The sequence below is a fragment of the Tripterygium wilfordii genome, chromosome 11 (assembly GCF_013401445.1).
Source record: "Tripterygium wilfordii isolate XIE 37 chromosome 11, ASM1340144v1, whole genome shotgun sequence".
Classification (NCBI taxonomy): Eukaryota; Viridiplantae; Streptophyta; class Magnoliopsida; order Celastrales; family Celastraceae; genus Tripterygium; species Tripterygium wilfordii.
In genome coordinates, this window is record NC_052242.1 from 10,809,269 (window position 1) to 10,828,034 (window position 18,766).

Consider the following 18,766-nt stretch of genomic DNA (forward strand, 5'->3'; position numbering starts at 1 on the left):
AAGTGAGGAGAGATAGAGGAGAGAGAAAGGAGTGAAAAAGTGAGGAGAGGAGAGAGAAAGAGATGAGTGATGAGAGAGAAAGAAGAGAGAGAGAAAGGAGTGAGGAGAGAGATGAGAGAGTGAGGAGTGAGAAAGAAGAGGGAGAAAGAGGAGAGAGAAAGAAGAGAGAAAGAAGAGAGAGAAAGGAGTCAAAATGTGAGGAGATGAGAGAGAAATAGATGAGAGAAAGAAGAGAGGGAAAGAAAGGAGTGAGGAGAGAGAGAAAAAGTGAGGAGAGAGTGAGGAGAGAGAAAGAGTGAGGAGAGAGAGAGGAGTGAGAAAGAGAGGAGTGAAGAGAGAGAGAGGAGGGAAAAAATGAGGAGAGAGGAGAGAGGAGAAAGTAAAGTAGTAAAAAATGTTATTTTATGTTTAGGGAAGTGAATAGTGGTTCTCTAGATGTAGGGAACTACTGTTCATATTCTGTAAAATAGGGAACCTCTAGGTAATCTGATGCAGAGCTCTATTTTGACAAAATCTCTATAATCTTTCCCTATTTTACAGACAGATTTATGTTTAGGTAATCTGATATGGATGCTCTTATATACCCTGACTTCTGACTTCAATCTTCTTCTGGCTGAAGTCGGAATGGAAATCTATTAGATTTAGTGCATTAACTTAGAACACGGTTAATGGATGCTACCTAGATTCTTAGTCCGTACACAACTTCTGCACCATGAACGCATTATCGTCCAGCTACATGCTGAACTTCACTTAGCGCATCCAAACCAATTCACAGTTTTCCGAATCAAGAACCAACACCATGAATGCTGAAACCCATAATGCACGATCGACTGAGTAGACAGCAGTTTATACTATAGAATCATATATCTATTGCAAGTTCATAATAACCAAAAGAATAATCTCAAGCTTCGTTTCCATGGCGTGGCCTGCTGGTTAAGTTAGGTCTACTGACAATTAGAGCACACAAATTCACTTATCTCATTCATGACAGAATGGAAGTGATTGTTATTCGGCAACAAGTAGAACCCGATTGTTGCTCTCTCCAAATACATGAGTTTCACCACTTGACCAGCCTTCTTGAGCCCATCAGCATAAGCCAACTGCCAGTCCTGAACAAGGTCTAAACCAGCCACAACAACAAGACTCTTTGGAAACTTCACTCCTTCAACGCTTTTGCCCTTGGGACCAAATGGATTACATGCCGGATGGTCCCTATCTTCTCCCTCGGGAAGAAAGGCTTGCCAATACCAATCCCGGTCTTGGATGCTGACAAAGTATTTCCCATCTAACCGCCTTTCAGACTCGGTTCTCTCTTTCCCTCCAAACATTGGGTTTAGCAGAATATTTCCCAACACTTCAATTTCTGATTCCACTGCTTGTAGCGCAACATGGTGTACAATGTTACCGCCAGAGCTATCCCCAACCAGATATACATGTACTTTTGAGTCCTTACTTTGAAGCCAAGTTCTAGAATTAACCCACTTAAGAGCTGTCCATCCATCATCATATGCACATGGGTATGGATTTTCAGGTGCACGCCGGTAGTTCACAGAAACCACAATAGCCTTACAAATGCCGACCAGTCGACAACATAGCGTGTCATATATAGCACTGTTTGCAGATGAATGGGCAAAGCTTCCACCATGGAAGAAAATTATCACAGGGACAACAACCTCAGGGCTCACAGGCTTCTCAAGTTCAGCAATACTTGGTGGATTTTCATCCGCATCGACTGGTCTATAGATCCTGCTAAGTAGGCCAGTGCTCTTGTCAATGATGACATCAAATGAGAAAACCCCATCGACTGGGTTCAAATTTGCTGGGACTTTCCTGTCAAGAAACTCTGCCAAATGGCGATTAAAAGTGCCATCGGGACGTCGAAGAAGAGTGTAAGCTAGCTTGAAATTGGAGATGAGAACCCATGTATTCAGAGGAACCACCATCTACAGAAAAACAAAAAATATCAAGCCTTTTCTCATATTTCAATTACAACAAGATAACACTGACTATAAATAGCACAAGTACTTCAAAACTGCAAATGATAAATATGTTAATCAGATTTAAGTTGAAGATGATTGCCACTATAAAATGGAGAAGTTGAATCTTTAGTTGCGAAACAAATCAGCTGAAAAGAAAGCCCACACTTAGCAATGAATTGGCCATTATAAATCATCTTCTTAAGAAATCAGATAGTCCAGATTTGAAAAAAAAAAAGAGTTCCAAACCATTAGCCCAAAACCCTAATTACAAAGACTGAAACTAAGTAAGCAAGGAACTGATAAGCTCCATGAACTTCAACAGAATCAGAACTGAAAACCACAAATTTTTATCTCCCCAAAGACCAAAAATAAGTTGACCAGCCACTCCATAATTGATTCCCAAACCCATTACAGAAACCCAATATCAAGTCATGAAAACAGAAAACAAACTCAAAATGAACCATTCCAGGAAGCATAAAACAAATTACCCAAAACACCAATCCATCAAAAGCCTCGATCTTGAATAACAAAAACCCATAAAACAAAAGGGTACCTTGCACTCAATGAGGTTGACATCATTGCTCCCGGCCATGAAACCAATTGTTCAGTTGAAAGAATCAAAAGCAAAACTAAATACTCCTTTGGAGATAAACCCAGTCCGCAACTCACATCAAATACCCTAAACAAGTAATAAAGACGCGATCTTTACATCTACAAACATCACTCACATGAAGCTTCGCAGACTGATAACTGGGAGTTTTTTTACTGCCACGAAAACAAAGTACTCGGAGCACTGCTGTGCCTTTATGGAGGAGAAGTATAAGAAATATCGGCACATGTTAGCACACACCCAGTGAAAAAACTAACGTACACAGGGAGCCGACAAAACAAGAGGCTTAGATATAACTGTTCGGTGGGACCCGCCATTGTAAAATTTAATTTAACAAATAGAGAAAAAAAAAAAGGTTTTCAAGCATGCGGGGGGGCATTGCCAGGCACGTGAGGACGAATTGCTGTCCCCACTAAACATCAATTTACTCATATACCCATTATTATAAACTTGGCTAATTGAGTGAGGATGCCCATTTTGGTCTTCAGCCAGCACTACAAGCCCCCTGTTTTGTGCTTGGCTTTGTCATATATTTGTTTCTCATGAGATAATAAGGACAATCTTCTATCTCATGTCACCTTACACGTGTCATGTTATGGATTGGACTTGAATGTAAGCACTACACATCTCACTCTTCTATTTTCTTTTCCTTTTTTTAACGATGGTCAAGAGGTCAAGCCCATATTATTGGTTCCTTTTGTGAGTATGTTGTATTTTAACCTGGTATGGTGAGATGAGGTGAGTTCGAAAAATTGTAAAGATGTCAAAAAAAATCATATCAAATCAAATCAATTGTTTGATCGGTTATTATCAAATATATATTAGCGAGGATCGGTTGAAAAATTGAAAAAATTGACCAAAACTCCAATCATCAATCAAACTTTAGTTAAATTTATGTTAAAAAAATCGATCGTAGACACACCTACAAAAATGTGATGAGAGAAGGCGAGTCGTGCAAAAAAAATATTTGGCGCTTCAGAAGTTTTTAGTAAAATTGCAAAAGAAACTCATTGTTTTAAAATTTTCACCCAACCTCTCTCTCTCGACTCAATAACCCACACGGTCACCAACTTTCTCTATCGTCTGGCCACATTACCTCCATAAAATCATTTCCATCCATCAATCGCCATCAAAAGTTGCATGTTTCATCGAAATCATGCCTTGAAGTAGTGCGGCAACCGTGAGGATAAAAAAGATATGATCCAACCATCATATGCCACCCGAACTCTACATGTTTAGCCCCTTCACCAACTAAAACAGCCACTAAAGACCAGAGTTTGAGTCGATTGGACAAAAATGAAAATGATGCATGTTTTCGGCATCAAACGCAGTGCAACTCCCTGCTGCTTTCACATGTACTGCGATTTTGTGCTACTTCACCCCACATAGGATCAAACGGCCCACGAGCCAAAGTCCTGCTCAAGTTCGAAAAGATATCAGGCTTGGGCAACCCAAAAATACTTATGAACAGGCCTGAGCCTTAGTTTTTGGATTGGACTGAGCCCGATCAGAAGCCCAATTTTGTGAGCTAAATTCCAGCTGAAGGAGCCCGAAACCCGAACATTTACCGAATAAGATCATGGTTAGCAGAATAGCATATTTTGTATTTGGTAAGAATTGGATTTGTGTGACCTATGACCATGGAGAGCTCTACACTATCACTGTCTAACATTGAAATTTTAATTTGTACGTCTGATATTGGCAGACTTACAATTGTGCATAATCATCACTTCGAAAAATTGGAATATCAAAAGTGGTATCATTTTGTTTGAAATACCATTGAGAAATTTGCTTTTCCATCTCATTGAAATCAAATCTTGGGTACACATATGCCTAACCCAACTGATTGTTAACCAAGCCACCACTCGTTGGTATCAAAAGTGATATCTCATTACAAGTGTATCCTTATTATTTGGTCTCACATAAAGTGAAAGAATTACATACATGATCTATATTTTAATTGACTAATAATTTAAAGGGATCCGCAATTTGTACACGAAATTGGACTCACGACACATACCTATTCAATACACCCCAATTTTTTTTTGTAATACACACATCAAGTTTCCCAAATTATCCTTTCATAGATAACATTTGTTCTGAACTATCTTCTTCCCCAACTTTTTTTATGGGCAAGTATCTTTCTTCCCCACCCAGATATCTCAACTCTTATGTAAAAGTCATCAAAAATTTTTGATATCTATTTCAAAATAAGTTTTTTTTTTTTTTCACTCGTGGCATTAAATCATTAATCGGCCGCAATCAAACTAAACACAGGTACTCAAATGTGGGAAATAAGTTTACAAAAATACTTGACAATTTACAATATCTATTATTCACATATTTTCTATTTTATCTATTCAATATAATTTTTTAATCTCCACATTATTAAAATATTAGTTTTTCTTCTTTTATTATTCATTCTTTATATTATTTGATTTCAAATAAAAATAATTTGTGTGGATTTATTCCCTAATACGCACCGGTTTTCCTAATCGCACAATTTATAGCAAACGTCGCCGTTTTATGCCTGACCCGCGCGAATACCACGAAATCCTGCAAAAACTCATTTCCCGCTAAATCACTGCCACGTAGGCGATCCTCGTGATACTTGTTGGACCAATCACATCGCACAATGACTTTCTATATAACCTCTCCGAGACCCCTAATTTCCTTCAACCAAGCAAAGCGCATACGCCCAATCGTTCTTGACAGGGAGAGAATTTCTAGGGTTTATACTTTATTTCGTGTTTTTAATCGATCGAAGGATGAGTTCCACCGGTGGAGGCTCGACAAAGGGAGGACGAGGAAAGCCGAAGGCGACGAAGTCGGTTTCGCGATCGTCGAAGGCAGGGCTTCAGTTTCCCGTCGGCAGGATTGCCAGGTTTCTTAAGGCCGGAAAGTATGCTGAGCGTGTCGGGGCTGGAGCTCCGGTCTATCTTTCTGCCGTTCTTGAATACCTTGCGGCCGAGGTTCGTTTCTCGTGTCACTCTACTTTTGTACGTAAATTTGTTTTTTGAGTTTGGGCAAATCGAGGGGATTTGAATCTGGTTAGGGTTATGAGTGGAGAATATGTTTTTGGTTTAATTCTATTTTTGGTGTTTTGATTGTGGGGTTTTGATTATGATCGTGTTTGTGAAAAGGTTCTGGAGCTTGCAGGGAACGCAGCCAGAGACAACAAGAAGAATCGTATAGTGCCAAGGCACATACAGCTTGCGGTAAGGAACGATGAAGAGCTGAGCAAGCTTTTGGGTTCGGTGACAATCGCGAATGGTGGTGTGTTGCCCAACATTCACCAGACTCTTCTCCCCAAGAAGATGGGCAAGGGCAAAGGCGAAATTGGATCTGCATCCCAAGAGTTCTAGATCTTTGTTTGTCTGTTAATGGTTTTTGGTTATAAATTCTACAGTTGTAGTATTCGACTCTCTTGTACTTCTTTCGCAACTTTTTGCAGACTTAATGGAAATCAAGATCAATATTTTATTGTCTTCCTTCTTTTGGATTTATTTTTCTTTTAATGAAATGATGTTTCTATTGGCGAAAGATCTGATGGTCTGATTTATAGCCTCTGATTCGAGTCCTCCAAGAAGTTATGTATGTTGAATGTCTTTGGGGATCCCTTATACAATTGTGGCAAGAATTTCTGGGTGAACGCATAAACGTGGTATGGTTCCAAGATATATACAAACAAATTTAAATGGGTTATGTTTTGAACTTGGAATCTGCATGATGGGCAGTGTGGTGGTCTATAGCAAAAGCAGCTTATTTTGTACTCTTCCACAACTGCAAGAATTCTTGGTGTAGGGTTTTGGGTTCCTCTCAAATTTGGGAATTCAAGTTGAGAAGTATTGGAGCAAGTGATAAGGAGCTAAAGAATGGAAATGTTAGGGAAGCACTGTCCTGCGAGCCAAACCTTGTGGCCTCGGTTGTTTTGGTGTGGTTCGGCCTCGGTTGTTTTGGTGTGGTTCCGCAGGTAAATCTTTTCATGTTCTTGTGAGATTACGATTATCTTTATTTGATGGCATGTTATATGCGCCTTGAGTCTCCTTTTAGTTATTGTGGCCTGATTTTGGTCTGTACTTGTAGGTGCTCCAAAGGTTTTACACTTTGGATGAATTGAAGTTGAATGAAATAGAAATCAAGTATTTCTATCTCCAGTGGGATACTACCGTGGCTCTGTTGAAAGGAATCTGCAGCTTGCTGCAATTGTTGGAGGGATTTCTGCTTGAATGCATTTGGGTTCAACCCACAACCAGTCTTCTTCATTTTTGGTTTGTTTGTTTTTACGGACATTGGATTCTGTAAGTTGCTTCGGCTTATCTTCATTTGTCTCAAAGAGACCATATCTAATCCATATGTAATCGAATACAAGTCGCTGCCTAAGCATTTCTCAAATGTTCTTATATTTCTGAATGTAGATTTTCTAGTGCTTTTTTATTTTTAGTTACCTTAGTCAAATTTTGTCCTTTGTAGGTTCATGTTTGTTTCACACATTCTTGATCTGTAAGCTTGCTTCCTTTTACCCTATTTTGGTCTGAGCTTCCTTTGATTGGGCATCAGCTGGCTCAAATTTTTTTTAATTCATTTGCACCAGAAGATATTTGCAGTAGTCTACAACGTCCTGGTGGCTAATTGAACTTAAGTCTGTAGGTGGCTTTTAATGGTGGAGTTTGCAGCTTGGTTCTTGACACAATCGGTCACACCTTCAATCAGAAGGACCATATTAGAGTCATTCAAGTAAGACTCCTTTTGTGCACTTACTCTCATATGCAGTTTCTCAGGTGTCATGCACTTTACTGTCTCATACTGCTATATGTTGTAGAACATGCTAATGTCCGTGGTACTTTCCTGCTTCAAATGATGTTTCATGTTCAAGGAGGTTATTCCTTAAAATGCTTATCAATTATTAGTTCTCTGTATTTTCTGACAAGTCTGATGCATTAGTGAGAACTAACTTTAAAGTCGTCTACATTATTCTGGGTGCAGCGTGAAGCTGGGCACTTCCTGATTGCCTGCTTGCTTGGTATCCTTCCAAAGGGTTATACACTATCAAGTTTGGAAACCTTCAAGAAGGAAAGATCTCTGAATGTTCAAGTGGGGACAACTTTTGTGGACTTTGAGTTACTTGAAGTAGTATGTGGTTTCTTATGGATAATTTTATTTCACCATTTGGTTCTTTGTTCTGCTGCTGTTGTTTGTTTGTTCTACTCTCCTTTTTTATTTTTATTTTTTTGTGTGGGGAAGGAGTATTGGTGTGAGTACCTAATTTAAAGTGAATCTCACTCTATTTGATGACCAAAATAGTTTTCATCATGTCCATTGACATTAATCATGTTTGCATAGTTTATCTATTCTGTTATTTGCTTAAAAATTCCTGCCTTGACAGAGTATTGCATGAACAGACATTACCACTTTCTTGTTTTTCCCCCCTTCTTTGTTAATGGCAGTTGGATATATTACTCAAAAGGGGCTTCACGCAGAAGAAAGCAGATACTCCAAGTCAGATGGTCTGTACAGAACACTTAATTTTGCGCGTTACCATGAAATGGCGCAAGCAAGACTTGCAGAAGCCATGTCCACTGGAAAATCTATAAGATATCTCATTGACATCATAGTCACAGTATAAATGATGCAGATATATAGTTGCAACTGGGTTGATGATACTATGATCCCAGTATTCAATCTTTGTATGAACTTCGCCCAAAATCTATAACCGGGTTTCAAGTCATGATCAAGTGTCTGACTGTATATACTTATCAAACGCACCATACGATTCTACTTATAGCATATGAGTTGGAGCATATTATGCACAGATTAAATTCTTCTAAGACTTAGTAGAGAAACAAATTGGTAGAGGAAGCAAAGAAAAATAGGAAGAAAATCAATATATAGGTGAAGTTGCTCATGCTCATTGACTTGGTTTCCGAAAATAGCAGTAATGCAAATAATCGGTAAGCAAACTCACATAGATACTTAGCCGTCTGTTGCTGTCAGCAGTAGCTAGTAATGAAACACATACTCATTAACGATTCAAATGACCACAATCACCTACCACGTCTCTGAACGATAAGAACACAGAAAGAGCAACAAAAAGTAGCCTCTCAGAGCCTCAGATATCAGATACCATGGCATGATTTTGTGCTATTGGGGCAATTTACAATCATGATGCAACAATCACCAGACACATGTACTTAATTCTTTTAGCCAGAAAGAAAATGGAAACAAAAAGGATCAACACTAGTTGCATCCCATTTTTAATTAAGTACACCCCAATCTAAATCTAAATAAACCCTAGTAAAAAACATAACGATATACAATACGAGATACTACTACATGTATGTAAGTATTAGTTGTTTGGGGAATAACTAAGATGTCGTAAGCATTTGCACAAATCTATCCAGACTAACTACAACAGTCTAAACTTTAAATTCAACTGAGCAAGGAACAACATATCCTAAACCTTCAATGCATAGCAAATGTAACAAATAAAGAAAACATGAATGACAACCCATAAATGTAACAAATAAAGAAAACGTAATTGAAATTGAGGAGGAAAAAACCAAAGAAACACGAAAGCAAAATCAAACACAACAAGAAAAAAGGGTCACGAGACAGAATAAAAAGTCCTTTCAACCCTAGCTTTTTTACTCCTTGGTTGGAAAACAAGTTCATCTTGATTTTGTAAAACAATAGTAGACGTACTAGGTTCAGAAGAAACCTCATTTTGTTTAACTTGACTACCCCATCATGTACAGATTTAAAAAGAAATTTTCTTCATCAAATATGGCAACTAGACTCCAATTTCTTTTGTAAAAAAAAATATAATTTCAAAACCAAAAACGATAATCAAGTTCTATAAAGTTTATCTTAAGTCTATTACAAAGAATTAAGCTTATTCACTCCAGATAAATTTTGACATCAATCCCATTGTCAATGAGAGACTGAACCACTGCTCTGATCTTTCCTTCAAACTTGTCCCTATCCCTAGGGGTATAAGAAGCAGTGTAAACATCAGCTTCTCTTGCCCGTTCAGAGAGGATCCGGCCAACCGCTATACAAGCTGGTATATCAGACCGGGACTTGAGTGCTGCTTTAACGTCTTTAGAGTTGGTACCAGCGACCGCAACCTGCTTACATGTTACTCTATGGGTAAGTGAAGCCGAAACAAAGCGCTTCGAGATGAAAACATCGAGTGTAAATGGTTCCATGAAGGCTACGGTTCGTTGTTTGAAAGAGATATGTTTGGTGGGATTCTTGGACTTTTTACCCTTCTGGTATGTGTATGGTCGGCTGTTGTCATCATCTACAAAATCCTCTATCCCAAAAAAGCTTCTTGGAGAATAGTGAACCTAAAAGGAAGCATACTTATGATAAGGATGAAAATATTTAAACGTCATCGGTTTTCGATATTTTAATTCATGCTATCTAAGCAATTGATATGATGAAAATCACAACTCAGTATGTCAACAGATTCAGAAGCCTTTCATGTCAGATTATCAAGAGAAGAAAGAACTATTGCAGCATTGCTTAGCGAGTTGAATATAGTCTAATTGGGAGAAACAGGGATGTCCGAAGCAAGCAATGCCATTCTACAAATTATAAAGAGACTGCAAGGGTTTTGCATGTTGTTCATTTGCTTATCAAAAGACTGTAATATAGAAAGTCTTAACTTAAAAGTTAAAACCAGAAAAAATGAGATCTTGATCATGGTTTCAGGTTTTCTTCATAAATGGTGTCATTATATAAATCACATCTCATCATTCACCATATCCCACAATCTCTCCCCTTCACGTACTGTTTCAGCCCTTCAACCTCGCAAGACCTCCCTTTTGCTCAACTCCTTGTATTTTTTTCGGACTGGAACTCTTTCTCTTCTCAATCCCTAATTCTTGATACTTTCTCTACTCTTTCCCATTGCTACTATCTCCCAGTTCACCAATATCAGCAAACACCAACCTCTCATATTCACCAGCAGCCTATATATATATAATACATATAACTGTCTAAGAGTCGTATCAGTCTGGAAAAGAGATAACTCCACAATTGAGATAACTCCACTATTTTCCGAAAACTCATATAACTCCACAATTTGGGAGCTAAGCCAAAGGTTTTGCACCATTAGTATTAAAACAAATCCATCAACAAAAATTGAGATTGGCAAAGCTGAATTTGCTTGATTTTGTGAAACAAATTAATCATCTCTGTTAAACTCTTTCAACATATAAAAAGAAGTACAGGTGAACTCAAACATCCACAAAAGCATATAAATACATGTCTACACAGTTAAATTTCAAATTCCAATACGACATTGTCTGACAGTTAAATATTTAGTTTAAGGTTTATAGTTTTTCCCAGATGTAAACAGTCAGAATCATTGGATAATGCAAGCAATTGAAAAAATGCAATTGGCAGAGGAACGGGTTCATCTTAGTTACCTTTCCATTGTGGAAACAAGCATTGGGCACCAACAGGAATGTTCTAAGCCTATCTCGTCCATGCGTAAGAACCCCTTTGTTCCACACCTTGCCAACTGCATGCCTCAACATAATCTCAACAAATACAGAAACTCGCCCCAAACCTTCTTCTGCTAGTTTTAAACAACGGAAAAAAACTGTTAGAACCAATCAGGATATGCGCCCAACGAGAAAAATATGGTATTTCATAGAAAGATATACTGACACAAATCTTAGAACAAACTCTTCACATTGATGTGGAGGAAAGGCTGCATACATATTTCCATTCCCCAACCCTAAGTCCACAGTTGGATTGTAGGCGCATGGGAGTTGTTTAGCTTTTACATTACTACTACCTTCCTTTCCTAAGACATTATCATTTAAATTACCCAAAACTCAGACAGACAAATTGTGGACAATTTACGCCATTCACATATGGGCCAGAAAGAAAGTTTCTCTTGACAATATAAAGCATCCAAAAGATCTTTCCGTCCAATTTCAACATCAACAAATTTCACACCAATTGACGGATTATTAACAACTAAATGCTATTACGTGGAAATTTCTATCCATTTTACTTCTAGAGTGAGTATTTTTTTTTTCAGTGGTCTATACATCATTCTAAACTGTTAGGTATAAAATAATGCTTTGAGGTTTACTACAGATACACTCATGCAGGCAAGGAAATACCTTCAAAACATAAAGACGAGGAAAACTGCCCAAAATTCTGCGAGTACTCGGGAAATTCAATTATCTGAGAGCAAAGAAAACAAAAAGAAAAAATGCCTAGCTCAAACTTACATCAAACACACACCAGTATTGATTAAGAGCCCCATACATCTACTATTTAATCTTGATAACGTAAAAAAGTTCATCATCGACACTTGGGAAAGATACCCTGCGCAATCCAACATATCCTGTCACAAAAAAGGGCTGTGGTGGAAGTGGAATGATGGGGTCATGGTTGCAAAAATTGCTAGTCGGCCACTAGGCGGTTCTTGGGGACTAAGGATTAATTGGATTAATCGGGGACTAGTCGGGGATTAATCGGATTAATCGTTTTGAGTTTTTTAATTAAAAATATATATATGTGCAATACATATCATATATATGTGTAAAAACACAATATAAATGAAAATAATACCTTGAACACATACCGATTAATGACAAATTATCAACCAGATCAAATATTTCATCACAAAAACAAATTCAAGGTAAATTAAGCAATCATCATAGGCAATACCAAACCAAATTCAATACTAACAGAGTCAAACACAAATTAAAGTTAAACACTCCAGTGTGAAACATAAAGACATAAAGCCATTAATTGACAAAAAAAAAAATAGTTGAAGACAGAGCATGTCTGTACTCTGTAGTGGGGGCACATGTTCGTAAGATTTTACATACTACGTAAAAATAAGCATAATTTTCAATACCATGACATGTTACAACGCTTGCTCACGTACAGATGTCTAGAAATTAACTATTATATTCTATCTTCTTCAGGCACAACGGCAGATTGGTGGTCTGTCGGTGTCATCTTATTTGAACTGATTGTGGGCATTCCTCCTTTCAATACAGAACACAACAGCAGAGAGGGTACAGAACAACAGCTTGAATCGAAGAACACAACAGCAGAGACTAGCAGACAGAGTACAGAACACGAGAGGGTACAAGAATAGCAGATAGAATACAGAACCTGAGTCGACCAGCAGACTAGAACAAGTGACGAACAGGAACACCTCTAGAACCAATGAAGAGAATACAGAATAGCTCCAGCAGAGACTAGAACAAGCGACAGCAAAGAATAGAACAAGCGAATAGCAAAGAACCGAGTCGAAATCACCAGCGCCTCGGTCGTTTTGTACTCCCCGAAGCAATCGGTTGCAGCAACAAGCGAACATACAAATGCAAATTTTAGGGTTTCAAGCTATCTGCAATTGAAAGGTGCGGTCGCGTCGCGTAGAAGACCAGAAGCGGGAGTTTTTGGGCTGTTATGACTTGGACTTGAATGAGAAACTGGGCCAAAAGAAGAAAAATGGGGCAAAAAAAAAAGACTAGTCCCAATTAATTGGTATTTAATCGGGTCACCGATTAAGTGACCCGAATACCCTTTAATCGAAGCGGCACGCCTCGACTAGCGATTTGACCAATTTTTGCAATAATGGATGGGGTGTTGCTACGCCACAGTTTTGGAACAAGATGCTATTACTAGTTAATTACTTATTAATTTAAGCTTAATTAGCAAGGTAGTTAACATAGAGATTTTACCTAAAATCATGAAGGGAGTGTAAAATCGGAATCTTAAAATAGTTTCGTAAAATCGTAAGAAATTAGGTATTCCAAGTATAATTATCAATAATATAATGCAAAAACAATAAAAATATCCTACAATGACATACTTCAATGATATGTTTCAATGTTAAAAACTATAATAACCGCGCAATAACACATTAAATACATCGGCAACATAAATATAGCATAAGTTCATAGCCATCGAACAAAAGTAACTGTAGAGTACAAATGGCTTATGAGAACAACTGAGGTAGAAAACAGGGAAAATATCCCAAATGTTTTCTTTCCTAAAATTAGCATAAAAAATTAAGTTTTTATAAGAACACAGCAAAAGAGAAAGGTTGCAGTCAGATTCCAACTCTTCACATTGCCAGTGGTCAACATCGAACGATGCCCTGTATGTATCATACTTATCGGGAATTCTCGACTTTATGCATATCGTGTAGGTGCATCATGAGAAATTGTAGGATATCATTCTAGTATTGTCCGTCGCCAAGCGCATCGGAGAAATTAAGCTCTTCGATTTTGACAGAGATTGCAAACAAATCGCTAGAAATTGAAGAAAACGATGACATACCTGTCTTGTATCTGCGGAAAACAATAGTCTTCAGAATCTGTAATCCTTGTGAGTGGGCTGCAATTGTTCTTCTGAAGATGAAGACTAGAAAGCAACAAGCATAAATGATGAGGCTTTGAACTGAGCCTGGAGAAGGAGAAAGCGGCAGGAGAAGAACTGAAGACGACGTGTATTCGAACGGTCGTCTAGACAACCCTTGCTGGTCAAAAAGTACAAGAACCGTAGCCGGCCTTTGGGTCGTATTGGGCTCCTTTTACTTTTTGGGAGAAGCGAAGTGGAGGAAGATTGGGCCCCTGTTTTTGCCTTTTGGGCCCATTTTGGCAGCTCCTTGGATGATCCGTTAGCAGAGCAATGGATTTTATTAGCACTTAAAAACAAAATTACTTTTATATGTGTGAAGGTAATAATACGGTGAGCATGGTTCCAAATATGGGCTTAGTCATTGTTGCCACCCAAGTTTAAACTCTACAAATATTAACAGTTTTTAAAATGAAATGCTGTCAAAGAGATACTGCAGCCATTGCATGAGTAAATGTTATTTTTGATCACAGATATTTGTGTAGATGATTTTGTTTAATCTATGGGGGAGGAGGATGATATGATGAGGAAATGTTGGTTTGATTTCCAAGATGATTGCGTATACCTTGTTATTAGCTCTATCTGATCTTCCTCTTCAGTGTTACACAACGTGATTTGCTGAGGAGTTGCCTCAAAGAGCCTTACAAGTTACAAGTCTGAAGCCCTTGCCGGTGAGGATGTTTTCTTCACCGTCTTCAACTGGGTTGCCCCAAAAACTCACTGTTCACACCGGTGGGTTTTATTCATGAGTGGACGATGATGAATTTAGTGAATTTCTTGATGAATTTTACATGGACAACATAGAAGGGCAAGGGAATTTAAAGAAACATAATGGAGAACAAAGCAAGAGGCTTATGGAACAAGATCATGAGATTGTTGATGATGCTGGAGATGGCAATAAATTAAAAGAGTTTGTTGGTCTTTCTAACTGTCATGATCCTATTGCTCCACGTGTTTAATTTTTAGAAATAAATTGTCGAATTTCCATGTGTCTGTCAGGCCAGTCTAAGTTCAACCACAAACATTTATAAACAAAGAAACATGACATTTGAAGAACCAGTTTGATATTTTTTTTCTAAGATTCTGAAAATTAAAGCTTTTATTTATCCGGAATATGCATGATCAGGGCTCCGTGAGATCCAATATGATGCCTATTATGTTTAATTATTAATCAAATTGTGACTAGTAATTATTTAATAGATCATTAATAATTAATAGTATGGAAATGCAGTCATTTATATTAATTCACCCTCAAGAAACTTGCAAAATATCTCCAACAAAACAAAAGATTGAGGCAGATGCCACCAATTGTTCCAGACATGAAAAGGGGGAACACAACACAGTTGAAAAGTTTCTTTGTAATTGACTACTATATATACTATATATATATATATAGCATTCCAGTAACTGTTCATTAAGTAACCAAAGGTGAGGAAGAAAGTACCATGTCTATGTGCAATGTGCTGCATCCTCATTCAACCAAAGCACATTACAGCACCCCAGTATTGACAAGTGAAAAAGGGTTTTTTTTTTAGCTTGTTTGCTTTGTCTGAGCACCAAGGCTGTCAGCATTTTCCATCTTCACCTTACCAGGATCATCAAGCCCATGATCAAATAGCAGAGCAGCAGGATCAAGTTCAAAAGACCCTGCAGGAACACCTTTTTTTTCTTCACCAGTCATTATAAATGAGGGAACCCGGTGCGAGAATTTGTAAAGATCCTTTATGGGAATTAGCCTAAGCTGATTAGTGCCATGAAACAAGCTAACAAAACCTCCCACCTTTCTCAAATAAGAAACCGTGACGCCAACATTCTCAACGAAATCAGACAGGATCTTGACATACTCGAATTGATATGGTGGCCTATGCTTGTTTGGGTCAGATCTCCATTTCAGGCTCCAATTTTTAAAGAGGGCCCAAGTTTCTCCTTGCCTGGGATATATCAAATATGAGCTTCTGACACTACGGTTCACACAAATCTTATGAGAGAACATCTGAACAGCATCAATCTCCTCTGTGGACCCAGTAACATACTTACCACAAGCAACAGGCAACTCAGCATCACACCATTCTTGCTCAACTTCATCATCCGGAACAGGCTCCAGCCAAGTTATCCGTAACCTAAAACCAGGTGAGAATAACTTCTTCACCCTTGCATAAAATCTTGGCATGCCATCTATGGGATCATAAATAGCCCATATTTGATTTACATCAAAGCAATGTTTTGCCTTATCCTTGTCAAAATCACCAAATTCTGGGTCAGGATATTGAACTGCCTCTGGCTTTTCAGGGAAGTGTTCATTTAGATCTGCATCATCCTCAGACTTGGAGTTATTGTTATCCGACATGTTAATATTCTCGTCCTTGCCACCATCTTCCCCAGTTCTGCTTTCCTTATTTGCCAAGCTTTCTTCATGAATGGTACTTGCCTTTTTCTTAACATCTTCCCCATGCCCAGCCATAGAACCTGTAGAACTAGATGATTTAATATCTTTATGCACCCCATCATCAAGAGGAGCTTCATTCCTCTCTTCATTATTGGAAAATGAACTGTTGCCTCTTGTCATTGCAGGAGAGTTCGCATAATCGTCATCATCACTTACATTTTCTTTATAAGAAACATTCTGCCTTTGCCTCCTGGATCTTCTAGGTTGATGGCCTGTGTCATAAATTTCTTCATTGACCATATCTTCACTGATCCTACTACTAGCAGTCTCAGAACTATCATCAGATTCCTCCTCCACTAACTTTTTCCTCCTCTTTCTACCCATGCCATATGAAGTTCCTGATTCCTTGGGCCTGGCAGCATGGCCTACATTTCCAGCAGCTACGTTCATGTGTTGATTTGCCTTCTCTCCAGGCTTAGAAATTCCACAAACACCAGTGAAATTCACTGCCACAAATGTGCCAGGAGGATTTGCACCATTACCCTGTGAGGCTACTTTTGAGGGGCCCTGATTTGCAACTCCTTTCTGGTTAGGAGGCTGACTCTGTTGAGATCCTGGAGCTGCACGTGTGAACTGCGCATAAGGAGCGCTCATGAACGGAGCATAAGGACCTGAGAAGCCTGAGCTCGAGAACTGCGTATAAGGAGCATACGCAAAACTTCTTGATGTTGTGGACTGCTGACTGACAGATGGATTCATATTTTTCTGATGGGTTGGTTGCTTTGTTGCAGCAGTAATCACCGAATGCTTGAGCTTCATGTCGAAAAGAAGACGTTGTGTGTTGTCTGTCAGCAACCTATTTGCTTCTCCGATCAATTTAAAAGCAGCCTCTGCACCAGCAAACTTGTTCTTATCTGGATGAAGTGAGAGCGCAAGCTTTCTATACTGCTTTTTGATTGCTGCATCATCTGAAAACCTTTCAACCTGAAGAATTCCATACCAATCCATGTCTGATCCATTTACCTTGTTGAGAGCAGAACAATGAACATCACACACTGTCAACAACTGAGTTATATTTTCAAGATCCTGATAGAGTTTTTGGGCCTTCAATGCGATCTTCTTTGCCCCCAGAAAATCGCCAGCAGCCATCCTCTTCTCTGCCATTTCTTTTGCTCTGATAGCCTCCTCTTTGTTGCACTCCATTTTACACTCATTCAATCTACATCAACAAAAACAAACAAGTTCAAATCAATTTGCACCACGTATCGTCTATTTTTCGACCCGGAATCACATAACATACACAATAATCAAACCCATACCAGTAACAACCAGATAACAAAATTCAGTCAAGCCGAAGAACCCACCAAATAAATTCAAACCAAACAGAGTACAGCTCATCAATTCCTTACATTTCAAACAAGAAACATAACTAGCAAACATACACAGAAAAAACCCTAAAATCCCAAAATACAAAAAAGGAAAAAAAAAAAAACGTCTACCACAAAAACAACACATTGATACAACACAACACCAGACAAAACAGCCCACAAAACCCCAAATGGAAATCAAGCAAACAAATATACATATACTCACAAGTCAACGCAGTGGCATGGAGTTAGAAACCCCAATCATGGATCCAAAACTTGAATATTTGAAATCGGAAATAAAAAATAGAATAGAATAGGAGAGAGAGAGAGAGAGAGAGCTTACTCGGATTTTGCGTTTGTGGGTTCTGTACTGCCTTTTCGTTGTTTTGGTGGGGAAAACCAGAGAAAGAGAGAGAAATAACAAAGAGAGGGAAAGCGCAAAAATGGGTGTGCAGCGGGAAAAAGAAATGAAAATTTTGGGAAAAGCGGGTCGACAGTGATTGAAAAGCCCCCCTTAGGCGGTCAGGCCTCACTCTCTTCACTCAACGTTTAGGTTTTCCACTGTTTCTGGATTTTGTACAATTTGTTTCTTCAACATTTACATTCACACAAGTGGGAGAAGATGAAGGAGCGGAGAAACCCACTCTATTGGGCCCAACACAACATCGGTCCAATTGAATAAGAATTTTACTCGGCCCAACACTAAGCACACCATTGTTCTATCCCTTGATTCTTTTCTTTTCATTTGTAGACTTGTAGTTCTATTTTTAAATGACGAGTTGTGAAATGGATCGTTTGTTAAGAAATGTAGGAAGAAACAATAAATTATCAATAAGTAAAAATTTAAAATTCAATCTCTCGCAATCAAGCATTTATTAAAATCAGAGTGAAAACTTGAAGAAATATTGTAGCAAGTGTCTAGCTGGTCCAACACTTTTTGTGAAGCCAAGAAGTTTATGCATATACTTGCACAGAGGATGTAAAAATCACGCTGAAATGTACTCTGCCTTTCAAGGAAGAG

The 18,766-nt window shown here is 38.3% G+C and overlaps 5 protein-coding genes and 1 non-coding gene across 9 annotated transcripts; 3 read left to right on the forward strand and 3 right to left on the reverse strand.

Moving 5' to 3' along the window:
* Positions 1–582: 582 nt before the first annotated feature.
* LOC120008406 (gibberellin receptor GID1C-like) lies at positions 583–2,772 on the reverse strand. The gene is made up of 2 exons (XM_038858707.1): positions 2,533–2,772; positions 583–1,943 (listed from the first exon to the last, which is right to left on the reverse strand). The coding sequence occupies exons 1-2, from the start codon at positions 2,569–2,571 to the stop codon at positions 945–947; spliced, it is 1,038 nt and encodes a 345-aa protein (XP_038714635.1). The 5' UTR covers positions 2,572–2,772; the 3' UTR covers positions 583–944.
* Positions 2,773–5,263: 2,491 nt separating this feature from the next.
* On the forward strand, positions 5,264–6,080 carry LOC120008982 (histone H2AX). The gene is made up of 2 exons (XM_038859397.1): positions 5,264–5,561; positions 5,733–6,080. Exons 1-2 carry the CDS (start codon positions 5,358–5,360, stop codon positions 5,952–5,954), a joined length of 426 nt encoding a protein of 141 aa, XP_038715325.1. The 5' UTR covers positions 5,264–5,357; the 3' UTR covers positions 5,955–6,080.
* A 112-nt stretch (positions 6,081–6,192) lies between these two features.
* Positions 6,193–8,376, forward strand: LOC120008788. Its single transcript, XM_038859159.1, has 7 exons — positions 6,193–6,236; positions 6,394–6,562; positions 6,676–6,860; positions 7,034–7,121; positions 7,240–7,326; positions 7,576–7,719; positions 8,037–8,376. Exons 1-7 carry the CDS (start codon positions 6,193–6,195, stop codon positions 8,181–8,183), a joined length of 864 nt encoding a protein of 287 aa, XP_038715087.1. The 3' UTR covers positions 8,184–8,376.
* A 1,038-nt stretch (positions 8,377–9,414) lies between these two features.
* On the reverse strand, positions 9,415–14,102 carry LOC120008981 (50S ribosomal protein L18). 4 transcript variants are annotated; one of them, XM_038859396.1, is made up of 4 exons: positions 13,915–14,102; positions 11,733–11,796; positions 11,025–11,173; positions 9,415–9,938 (listed from the first exon to the last, which is right to left on the reverse strand). In XM_038859396.1, the coding sequence occupies exons 3-4, from the start codon at positions 11,133–11,135 to the stop codon at positions 9,486–9,488; spliced, it is 564 nt and encodes a 187-aa protein (XP_038715324.1). In that variant the 5' UTR covers positions 11,136–11,173; positions 11,733–11,796; positions 13,915–14,102; the 3' UTR covers positions 9,415–9,485. The 4 variants fall into 4 exon arrangements, with proteins under 4 accessions (XP_038715324.1, XP_038715323.1, XP_038715322.1 ...); XM_038859395.1 differs by lacking the exon at positions 13,915–14,102 and adding an exon at positions 12,742–12,878; XM_038859394.1 differs by lacking the exon at positions 11,733–11,796.
* A 403-nt stretch (positions 14,103–14,505) lies between these two features.
* On the forward strand, positions 14,506–14,584 carry LOC120010010. Its single transcript, XR_005470797.1, has one exon. It is a non-coding gene; the product is annotated as a small nucleolar RNA Z102/R77 (small nucleolar RNA).
* A 619-nt stretch (positions 14,585–15,203) lies between these two features.
* On the reverse strand, positions 15,204–18,342 carry LOC120008980. Its single transcript, XM_038859391.1, has 2 exons — positions 18,089–18,342; positions 15,204–17,597 (listed from the first exon to the last, which is right to left on the reverse strand). The coding sequence occupies exon 2, from the start codon at positions 17,579–17,581 to the stop codon at positions 15,524–15,526; it is 2,058 nt and encodes a 685-aa protein (XP_038715319.1). The 5' UTR covers positions 17,582–17,597; positions 18,089–18,342; the 3' UTR covers positions 15,204–15,523.
* Between the last annotated feature and the right edge of the window lie 424 nt (positions 18,343–18,766).

What these genes read in the sequence shown, in the direction of transcription:
- LOC120008982 (XM_038859397.1), top strand. Translation starts at nt 5,358, where the DNA reads ATGAGTTCCACCGGTGGAGGCTCGACAAAGGGAGGACGAGGAAAGCCG. An exon ending in TTGAATACCTTGCGGCCGAG is followed by an intron (nt 5,562 to 5,732) that starts GTTCGTTTCTCG and finishes GTTTGTGAAAAG; the next exon opens with GTTCTGGAGCTTGCAGGGAA.
- LOC120008981 (XM_038859393.1), bottom strand. Translation starts at nt 12,946, where the DNA reads ATGTTCGCTTGTTGCTGCAACCGATTGCTTCGGGGAGTACAAAACGAC. An exon ending in TAGTCTGCTGGTCGACTCAG is followed by an intron (nt 11,174 to 12,741) that starts GTTCTGTATTCT and finishes TAAAACTAGCAG; the next exon opens with AAGAAGGTTTGGGGCGAGTT. An exon ending in CTTGTTTCCACAATGGAAAG is followed by an intron (nt 9,939 to 11,024) that starts GTAACTAAGATG and finishes GCTTCCTTTTAG; the next exon opens with GTTCACTATTCTCCAAGAAG.
- LOC120008788 (XM_038859159.1), top strand. Translation starts at nt 6,193, where the DNA reads ATGTCTTTGGGGATCCCTTATACAATTGTGGCAAGAATTTCTGG. An exon ending in ATTGTGGCAAGAATTTCTGG is followed by an intron (nt 6,237 to 6,393) that starts GTGAACGCATAA and finishes TTCTTGGTGTAG; the next exon opens with GGTTTTGGGTTCCTCTCAAA. An exon ending in GTTTTGGTGTGGTTCCGCAG is followed by an intron (nt 6,563 to 6,675) that starts GTAAATCTTTTC and finishes CTGTACTTGTAG; the next exon opens with GTGCTCCAAAGGTTTTACAC.
- LOC120008406 (XM_038858707.1), bottom strand. Translation starts at nt 2,571, where the DNA reads ATGGCCGGGAGCAATGATGTCAACCTCATTGAGTGCAAG. An exon ending in TCAACCTCATTGAGTGCAAG is followed by an intron (nt 1,944 to 2,532) that starts GTACCCTTTTGT and finishes GTTTTTCTGTAG; the next exon opens with ATGGTGGTTCCTCTGAATAC.
- LOC120008980 (XM_038859391.1), bottom strand. Translation starts at nt 17,581, where the DNA reads ATGGAGTGCAACAAAGAGGAGGCTATCAGAGCAAAAGAAATGGCAGAG.